General features: G+C 35.3%; 1 protein-coding gene across 12 annotated transcripts in view; it reads right to left on the bottom strand.

Moving 5' to 3' along the window:
• Window positions 1-1,297: 1,297 nt before the first annotated feature.
• Window positions 1,298-11,046, bottom strand: part of KCNC2 (potassium voltage-gated channel subfamily C member 2) — a 198,081-nt gene continuing 188,332 nt past the window's right edge. For 2 of the 12 annotated variants that reach the window (XM_053921105.2, XM_053921107.1), the window contains 2 exons: window positions 9,405-9,569; window positions 1,298-4,432 (listed from right to left, as the gene is read on the bottom strand). In XM_053921105.2, the coding sequence (XP_053777080.1) occupies window positions 4,296-4,432; window positions 9,405-9,569 (302 nt within the window). In that variant the 3' untranslated portion in view covers window positions 1,298-4,295. Of the gene's footprint in view, window positions 4,433-7,284; window positions 7,362-9,404; window positions 9,570-11,046 lie in introns of those variants that run through there. The other 10 variants (XM_053921106.1, XM_053921108.1, XM_071221005.1 and 7 more) reach the window with 9 other exon arrangements.

The raw sequence follows: 11,046 nt of genomic DNA, 5'->3' as shown, positions 1-11,046 counted from the left end.
TATAAAACAAAATCATGTAATACTAACCCACTTAAATTATTTAATTTTTAGACAATAATGAAAATATCATGGCCTCAAAACAGCTAAAGAATAAGAAATTATAAAATTTAGGATCAATATTAATGATACTGAATACATGTTAGAAAAAATTAGTATATATCTAGAGTTTAGTAATGACTAAGCATTTCAACAATTAATTGAATTTTGGCAAGGAAAATTGGAAGGGAAAAAGTTAATTTTTTTCAATAAGAAAAAAATTTAAGCCACTTATTTTAATCATTATAAACCAGTAAGAATTTTAATATTTTAAAGATCCATTTAGCTCTGTCTTTAATCACATTATAAATTCTTCAGAGTTCCTTCTTTGTAATACAGCATTTTAACATAGTCATTGTCTCTAAGACAAGTTCACTATTGCTATTGCATTAATCTGTCTCGTGACTTATTTCAAAGGTAAAATGAGTATTTTCACTTTTCATTTATAACTACCTAATTTATCATGTATTAAAATGTATTCGTTCCCCATACATATTTTTATAGTAAATCCTACCTTCTGTCATCATCAATAAAAACATATCATTGATAATTATATTTAGACAGATTCCCTTTTCTGAGCTCAGTTTCTTAACAGTCTCTTAAAAACCAACACTGAGCCTTTTTAGACACAGAAAAGATTCTGTTGATTTATGATGGGAAAATGTTTCATTCATCAGCCTGATTTCTCTATGTCATTTTCCCCTTCCCTAGTCCTACGGTTTCATAGAATATTACAGGGAAAATGTACATGTCACCCCACAGTACCAGTGGAGTGCCAGCTATATGTGGTGTGCTGCCGACCCAGAGGTCCACTCCCCAAAAGTGAGACAGAAGCCACCTTTGGAAGGTAAGGCATTTGCAGCTAGAGGCTCAGTAAATATTTAAACTATGAGAGATTATGCCAGGGAAGATTCTCTATGGCAAAAGTGTGAATGAACAGTTCTCCCTCTCTCATCTTTTGCTCAATCACCAATAAAAAATATTTACTTTCAGGACTTCTGTGATGATTAAGTTGGAAAGTATAACTCATAAAATGCCATATAAATATCAAATCCCATAATAATTCATAATTTGACCATGGCAAAGTATAAGAAAATTTAGACAGACAAAATATCGAGAAGAGTAAACCACTGCTACATGTTTGGGAGTTGAATGAGAGTGAGAGCTGTGTATATGTGTAAGTCCTTCCATCCCAATTTCTTTATTAGGTGTGAGTGTCTGGTTTGCCGCCATGAAACACAGAAATAGTAAAGAGAGGAGCTCGGAAAAAAATGAATAATTTAATCAGATAGGATTCAAGCTTACCCCAGCTTAGGTGTCTTTTATTCTTCATTTCAGTGAGTTACATTTCCACAGTTATCACCAAGGTTTTGCATGCACAATTGTTCACAAAAGGTCCACAGTACAGGGGGTCATAACTAGGTTATATGTTATATTCAGAATCCCAGGGGAACTAATAGATCCTAGAAATATTGATTAAGCAAGATGAAGAATACTTACACAGTTTCAACCACAACAGTTTAAAGACAAATACAAGCTTCATTTGCCACAAAACTCACCAAAAAGTAATTCATTGAAGAATATCTCTTTTATGCAAAATATACAATTTAGGATATAATTTGATTAATATTCTACTATATACTGACATTGTTCCTTGGTCATTTAGTAAAAAAATACTCTCATTGCCAGAATTTTTCTATAATATTTATAATTGAGGTAACAATGACAAAAGACAAACTATGAATAATGGTGTTTTTTTTTGTCATGGTGATTTTCTAGAACTAAACAACTATGTGACTAAAAACAGGTCAGTTTTAATAAGTAGGCACTGGAAATTTGACAACATAATATGACAAGCTGATCACATAAGTGCTTTATAAGAAAACGATACAATGTCCATGAATCCAACCAATAAAGGGGAAAGAAGGGAAATTAAGACAGACCGATACTACACCAATTGCTGCCTTGTGGGATTCACAGCAGTCTGCCGCAGGCCCACGAGCGGTAGTTCACAGAGCTACGGGCCAGACTTGAAGCTTCGGAGATGTGGGTCATGAATTTGGCTTCCTTTGATGTGAGATGGCCAAAACCGCTGACCCATGCACGCATGTTGGTATTTACAGTTGTTTCACGGACACTGGCCAGTCCACAAGCAAACCATTCATACGGGGAGCACCAGATCAATTCCAGCCACAATCCTTTTATGAGCTTTAAACATTTCTTGAAGACACGGGGACTTCTTCCAAGTGCATCCTGGTCACATCAGGGCACATTCAGCAGCAGAAGTCTGTTTCCAGTACAGTCCTTGATATGGCTAAATTCCACTGTCCCTTTTTCAGCAGTCAAAAGTCCATGATAAATTCTGTACAACACTGCAGCCAAGAACAGCAGCACCAGACAGTAGAGTATTATAATTCCTTTGCCATAGAGCTCTGAGTAATTATAGCTTTCTATGTGTGGTGTTACCAAGAGGATCACTGAATCTCTAAACACCAGATGGGTACGTCTGGGTAATTACATTGCTGTACAAGATCTCTGACATGCAGGTCATGCTCTAGGACTTGGGGATCTAGAGTAATATAAGTTACGTGGCCAAGAATAAAAGTGATAATTGTCCGCCTAACAAAAAATAAACATGAGAATTAGAAATTAATCAACAATCTCAATGATCCTGAATGCCTTAGAAATATGGTTTATCCCTCAATATATATTATGGCATTTGTCTTCCCTCACACATCCAATACACCAGACACACTGTTGCTACTGCATTCGTGGGGCTGTGTAAACCGAATTTCTTCCCCTTGGACTGAATAAGACTCCCTAGAGGTTTGATTAGAGGGCAGAGATGAACGCTGGTTGGGAAGTCGTAGAATCGGACACTGCAGCAGGCAACCAAATGCGATGGTGACATTGCTGCTGCCTAAATTCTGTTTATCAGAAAGGTTCACAGTATCGATTAACTTAGTCTATCGGGCATCCTGAATTCCTACACAAAGCAGAGAGAGATGCTGTTCCAAGTTGCAAGGAAGGCAAGGGGAAAGGGAAAAGGCCCAGTACTAATGTCACGAACACCTTATCAGGCATTTCTGTGCTTTATGGAGACAGATGGCATATACAGTGGAGACAGGGAGCTAAGACAGACAGACAGAACAACATTCAGGACAAAGCACCTGATTAAACATTGACTGAAAATCTGATTATTCTTGTGAGTTGGAAACTTAAGGCTGGTCAAGAAGCCCCCTGTGAGCAATGATGTTCTTTGATGTTTGCACAAAAATTAATAAATGAAAATAAAGAAAGGAGGTTTAAAAAAAGGCATGAGAGCTTTGGGAAATATTTGGCACTCTGCCTCTGAAAATGATGACAAATCCTCGGATTTTAAAAAAATGACTCAAGTATCAAGCAGCAATTCCTGTTTAAACAATGCAAGCCTGGCTGGCAGTTACCTGTCTCTCATGTTTTGTGCCTTCCCCAAGCCATTAAGTCAGGGATCTGGCCTCGGCTTGCGTGTAACCAGTAATGACAACCTCTTTGTAGTCATCTGTGTGCAAACAACCAGAGACATTCAGAACTCCAATACAGCAACTTTGAAGAAAGGTAAATCAATCAAGAAATTAAGCTATTTAAGACAAATATTTCTTTCAAACAATAAGGGAAAAAATGTCAAAGAGAAACTTGCCCACCTGCCCCACCATTCAACATGCAGTACAGTCAGCCAGTTTCATATCAGTAGGATGGTTGGTTGCAAGTACACGTATCCCGAGCCCTCCATGGTCCCTGAACTCTGTGCCATTGCTTTCAGGTGACAGAGACAAGATGGTCCATGCAAATGAGCTGACCGAAATCATGTGGTATGCAAGCAAGATAGGATCCCAGACATCTTCAGAATGGTGTAGAGAGTCACAGAAATGAAGGTCCCGTGAAGTGGTTAGCATTTGGAAGCACACTGTTTTAAATATATCTCCCTGCAAATATGTTTTATGTATTAGTGTACTGGCCAATATCTGATACTATCTGTTATTTTATTGCGAAAGGACATCAGGGCAATTAATATGGAGAAGTAGTACCACTACTTTAGATAACCTTTAAAGCCAAGATAAGATTCAGTAACTACCCAAATGGCATTTCTGACTTCAGATAACGTCATGCAGATTTGTATTGTGTTAATGGAGGTTGGAGTAACTCTACATTTAATCGTTCCCATGATGGAGTAGACAGTACTCGAATTAATACAATTTAGCCGACTGATACAGTTTGATTTACAAGATAGATGGGATGGGAGATCGAGAGCGCCTCAGAGGACAAGGAGAGTTGTAGGGTGATGTTACTGGAGAGAGCCTCAGAGCATTGCCTGTCAAGCCCGCTATGTTGTTTAAGCTTCGGGATTTTTCATATCCTTTTATGAAAAAAGGCACAGACATAAGTTGAATTCAACCAGAAAATAGACACAGGAAAACAATACCATGCAAGATAATCAAAAGTCCTATTTTTGAGCTCAAAAAAGAATATTTTTACAAAGAATTCAATATTTAGACAATTTTTAACTCTAGAAAAACGGAAGTTCACTATAGCTGTCATTCCCAAAAGAGTAAACCACCTATCACAAATTACAGCTGCAATACTTTAAAGACCTATTCTTTCCTAGATTACTCTTTGTTTTGATGTAATTTTGGCCTATGCAATACCAGAACTCCTTTAGAATTAGGCAAAGCAACTTAAGTAAGATATACACATGGCTAATATTACTAAATTTCAGAATATGTTCCTGAAAAAAAAATAAATGGGTTATGTCTCCTCTTTTCATGTGTTAGTATTTACTAAGCTGTTAAAGCAAGCTTAACTTCAAACGGACAACTCTTTCTATGGTGTATTTACTCTTCCAGCTTTATGGAGTTAAAAGAATGATTCTTAAATAATGACATTTGATGCCATTATCCAAATGATGTAGAATGAATGTCCTTATCTAATATTTTCAATAAAAAAGTAAAGAAAAAAGTAAAAAGAATGAAATATAAATTGAGTCATAATTTTAGTGAGTTAAAGTCTAATTTTGATTATATGATGTTTTCAGCTGCCTTCTCTGCCAGGAATTGAAAACAATTTTAATTTAATTCACCTTTTCTTTCTATTATTTTGCATTTTAACCTTTTGTTAATGAAATTCATGGGCTTATAGAATAAAAGGTTTTTCTCACAAGCTTTAACCCAATAGTTCATCTTAACTACTCAAGAAACACCCCATCAAAAAATAAATACAAATAAAATACAAATAAAAGAAACACCCCATCAAAGTAACCTTTGGAAGAATTCATATATTGTAGTATTTTTTTTTGAAAATATTAAAGGTAGTTAAATGAGGTAAGCAGCATTTAGTGCAAAGTTAGATGAAAACTGTCTTAAAAGTAGGGCAACTATTGACTAGAAAAGCAGTCACACAGCCTAGGAAAGATATGTTCCGACAGCTCCATTGAACAAGTGCGGTGTAGCAGGAAAGTGAAATTTTCTGTTGGACGGCCAATGCTGAGCAATGGACCCAACTCCAGCGAATGTCTTGCCTCCCTCAGACTGATGGCGCCCTCCTCGGGCCCTGATTCGCCTCAGTGTGCCTGATGACTCTATAAGAAAGAAAGTGGGCCCGGTGTGTTTCCTTATGTTCCTCTCGGCTACTTCCTTCTCTAATTCTTTACTCTCATGAAACTTCTGGGGAAGAAGCCACAGCATTCTCTCCCCCTGTCGCTGGAAGAAGACTGGTGATTTAAATGATTTAGTGATTATTTGATTTACAAGGGCCCAGGACAGATGTGGATAAGGTTTTGGATTGCCGTAATAGCTCCCCTGCGGGGTAAGGCCGGACTGAAGGGGAATGCCTTCCTCGAGCACACACACACACAGAAACTTTCGGCAGACTGGATGTCTTCTTTGACATTTTGTAGATGGAAATTTATGCCATCCATTAACTATACCAAAGTTCTCCAGGAAATAAATTCTGCTAATGAGAAAATTATCCGCCAATATATTTTGTTAGTATTCTAAGCTATAAAACATGGGAAGTGGTACGTACTTTACTCTCCTCTGGTGAAGGATGGCATAGTTAATGGGAGGATGTCTTAAATTATTAAAAAAGAATTCCAGGTGAGTTATCCTCACATAGGGACCTTCATGTGCCTGGAAGGCTACTAATTACCTCTCTTTGGTAAAGTGATTGAAAATATAACTTTGGAAATTTCAGAAAGAAAAATTTATCCTACTTGACTGTGTCACCTGAAAATGTAAACTTTACCATAAACATTGATTGGGTTTGATTAAAAGCAAGCTTGTGAATATGCATGGCCGGAAGGGGTTGTTAATACCTATAAATCGTCCACATAAAAATGTATACCTTATCCCCCACAATCTCCATGAGCCCCACCTGACCTACAAAAATGTAAAAATCTGTTTGACAGTTTTATATTAATCATAGTTACAGGTAAATCTTGGCTTTCATTCTAAATGTTTAATTATTTTTCTGAAATGTAGTTTTTAATATAAATATTATCTATTCTGTTTATAAATCTTTTTTTAATAACTATAATTTCATAGTTCATTTGAAAGGGCTTGCATTCTAATTTAATAACAAGTATTTTATTAGGAAAATTATGTTATTCATATAAATATATTTTTTTATTCTGCAGGTCAATTTATGATTAGAAAATTTGTTAAAATTTTCCCCAAACTTTTATTAAAATAAATACTTGAAAATATAACTTATGAAAATAAGTTATATTTACATGTTACTTTGAACTAATATCTAAATACATGGTGTGCATTTTATATAGTTCTAAAGGGCAAGTGTTTATCTGAGGCAATATTGAAACTGCCTATCCATGTATAATAATGGGTATGGTTTTGTTTCCAGTAATGTGATTTCCCCCAAATTACTGCATAAATAAAATCATAGGTTCTAAGTACAGAAAGTTTACTCTTTTAGGGAATCTATAAGGTTTCTTAATGTATGCTCAACTATATTCATATCTGTTGATAGAAAAAGAATTCAAAGGGAATCCAATAATTTTTTTCATCTATATAGAGAGAATTTTCAGAACTCTAAAATCAAATCAGTAGACAGACTAATTTGAAAAGTCGATAAAAACAGGGGATCATATAGGAAATAAATGTCTGAGGATGAGTAATAGGAGAAATCTATATCTACATAAAAGGAAATCTATAATTTACATAAAAGGAAAAAAACACAGAAATGAATTCTTGATACCATGACAAGACAACACACTAAGGAGAGTGAGTGGAGTTAGGCAGAAATGTTACCAGACCTAGGTGAGAAACACAAAGCTGCAAAAGAATTAAACAAGAATGAAAAAAGAAGTTGATTATGGTGAGAAATGACAAAGAATAAAATGTCATAGATAAATTTTCAAAACTCTTCCCATTGATAAAGAAAATTTGTATTTGTGAAATAAGATTGTATGCATAACTTTTCCATCAAACTAAATATCTTATTAATTGCTTTGCTCATTAAACTTTGCCATTTTACAAGAAAACTTTATATTTACATAGTGCTTTATAATTTGCAAAGTTTCATATGTGATCTCCTTTGATAGGTTAATATTCAAAATAGTCTTACATTAAAAAAACAAGTTCTTAAACATGTGGTATAAACATTGCATGTTATATTTTATGAATATATTAAAAATGTATATAAATTTAACCACATAATACATATAAATACATATATACATATATACACTCATATACATGTATTATATATAAATATATAGTGAGTTAAGACATATAATGCACTTAAAATATTGTTCTACATAAGGTATTATTAGATATTATTATGATCATTTAATGTACGTACATATTTCTTGTTCAAGTGCTATAGTAGGATATTAACTACCTTTATCAAATATTTTAAAATTATTTTAACAATATTTATATGTTAAATAGTAGTCAAACATATTCAAGTGACTGAAATACATTTTGGAGAAAGGAATGGATGCAGAGAATGGAAATAATTGAAATGAAGAAGGATTTAAAATATTGCATACTGAAGAGAAAAAGAAGACTCCTTTGTCTTCTGAGACTCAAAGGCATGGAGACAGGATGATGTAAAGTGCTCACAAGAAATAAAATAGAAGTATGACAAGGGTAATGAGGTATTTCAAAGAGAGGGCATCACAAAATAAATATCAAAGGCTTAAAATGGTAACATTCAATAGGGAGAAACTGCAATGAATACCAAAGAGCACAATATTTTTAAAATTCAGTTACACTAATACGAAAGTTTTGGAGTGGCTCTTCATCTAAATTCAATCCATTGCATAAGAATTATTATAATTTTTCCATTCTGTCAATAAACAGAGAACATAACCGTGTCAATAAAGCAACTGGAACCATCAAAGTAGGAGTGAGTAAGGGGCAAATTGTCACTTTGATGAGGACAGGAAATGTAATAAAACTATTTCTTAAGGAGGAAAGAAAAAAGGCTCAATTGTCCTGATATCTGTAAAGTTTATGCAGAACAAAAGCAAAAGCAGCACCTAGGAAGTGGTCACAGTGGCCCATTCTAGGAAAACTGGACCATGTGAGGGAGTGAAGCTTCGACATTATGTTACATTCCTTCACCGAGATGCTGGCCCCACAAAATTATACACTCAACGTATTTTCAATGCACCAGGCACAGTTCTGTGTGGGTTGGAAAATAGTAACAAATTAAAATTATTATAACCCTGAAGAGAAAGTATGCAATCACATTTCATAAGTACATAAGTAGCCTTTCAAGTGATTGGGCACACTGTTCTAGATGGCCAAGGATCTCGTACCTTTTCAACCTTCTAACACTCAGGTAAACCACAGCAAAACATGCCCAAATATTGGGTAATAGACTTAATTACAGTCTGTTTAGTGCTTTTCTTTGAAAAAAAAACCTTATTGTTTTATGATTATCAATTACTTATCAATTATATGTATAGAGCCAATTAGTGAGTTTTTTTAGTTGTGGGGAAAAAAAGATAACTTTTGAAGACTGCTACCCAACAATTAGATGAATTAATTTTTAAATACTCCATTACATTTCTTCCCATAAAGGTACAGAAAACCAGAAAGAAACAAAGGAAGGAAGGAAGGGAGGGAGGGAGGAAGGGAGGGAGGGAGGAAAGAAGGAAGGAAGGAAATGACATTCAGACATGACAGCCAAGTAGACTGTTATGATACGTATCTGTAATGTTTATGAGCGAAGACATGGAGAGAATTGGAAAAGAGCACTACGTGTAGGCTTTCCTAGGAAATGGAACAGAATTTTACATCGCTCCGTACATTTGCAGCACTTCATTTCTAAGTCACCTGTGAGGATCTGACGAAATGCATGCCTACCTTTCCTGATCCCTCCATCAGAAGCACACGTGTAATCACCTGTCGTCAGTAGGAAACATGTTTCCCCTCTTCTGTTTTTGTCTCTGGTACTAGAGCGTCTGATGGGGAGCCTTTCTGGGGGTGATAGTGACGGCTCACGTCCCGAACTGTCATCACCTGATAACACTGGTCACAGCACCAGGCCCATTGACAGACAGTAATGGATGAGGAAATGAGACAGACAGTACAAAGAGTTTACACCAAATGTCCAAAGTACAGTCACTCGGTATACAAAACAGAATAATCACATCAGGATCAGAAAAAGATTTTCATCACTCACCACGAAAATTTACATGGACCAAAAATGGAAATGTATTGAAAGAGATAAAAATGTCCTTTGGGAAGTCTTAATTCCATTTTGGATTCTATCTAATAAGAAATTTACTTTTGTAAAACTAGTATGAATTCAAAGTAAGTGTGATAATGCAGGAGAATACAAATTAATAATATCTTACAGTTTTTGACATGTGATCTAGTTACTATGAAAAGGAACCTTTTTTGTTTTAAGTGGAGCCTATTTAAGGAAAAGCTAAGTAAGTGTCTTCGTAGCTCTTTAAGACACAAACTTTTATTATTTTCTTGAAGTAGTTTTCCCCATAAATCATAATAAAAATAATCCCAAAGCTCACAAACTTTGTATCCAGGTTCTATAGTTTGAAGTGACCAAATAGTTTTGAATATAATGAAACAAGATCAAGTTCTCCAAATGCCCTTGGAAAAACTGTTTCCTTCTGTATGCTTGCCAAAGACGGTCACAACCCATCCGTCTGGTAGCAGCTTGTTATAACAATGTTCCCCAGGCTGAGAGTGTGTGCTCTTCCTCCATGCCCTTCACGAGGCGCAGGTCCTCTGAGGACAGGCTGATGAGGCCAGCAACACCAAGTAACTCCACCTTCCCTAAAGACACTCTGGCCTAACAGTTCCGATATATATTGACAGAATTTGCAGAGCAATCTGGGTAAATATAAGGACTGTGAGTAAAATCTTTAAAAAGCAGTTCAGTTCCAGCCACATGTTTCCCCATTTACTCCATAGAAACTTTTGTAAACTAAGGAGAGGCCTATGAAAATGTCACCTGCCTTTGTTTGCTTGCTTGTTTGCTTGCTTGCTTGCTTTGTTTAATTGGTGATATTCTAAATTATGCAAAATTATTCACATGGGATTATCACAAAAAATTTTTCTGTAAAAAAAAATACATATAACCAAGTTATAGTGAATGCATATATATCTTAAATTTTCATAGTGGGCTAAATGGTAGTTAAGTTGTTTAATCTAAAAATATTTTACCGGTACCAGACATAATAGACTAGAGGTTATAACTACTGATGATCACTTTCAAAAACCTGAATGTCAGTTGACAATCGAGTCCATCTACTCTGGGTTATCTACAACAACGGAGAAGAGTAGGACTTCAGCTAGTGTCAAACAGTAAATCATCCAATATCCAGCTGTGGGAGGGATGAGAGCCCAATGCATAGTGCATAAAAGAGGAAATCCCACAGAGAAATTCAACATTGCCATTGATTAGCCAAAAGCAGATCATCTATCCCCAGAATAGTGGTGAGATGATTATATAGCACTTTGCCCAATCCAAAGAGATTAT

The sequence above is a fragment of the Desmodus rotundus genome, chromosome 3, assembly GCF_022682495.2.
Source record: "Desmodus rotundus isolate HL8 chromosome 3, HLdesRot8A.1, whole genome shotgun sequence".
Taxonomy (NCBI): Eukaryota; Metazoa; Chordata; class Mammalia; order Chiroptera; family Phyllostomidae; genus Desmodus; species Desmodus rotundus.
Note: the sequence above shows the minus strand (reverse complement) of the source record. Positions and strands in the feature narration are given on the sequence as shown.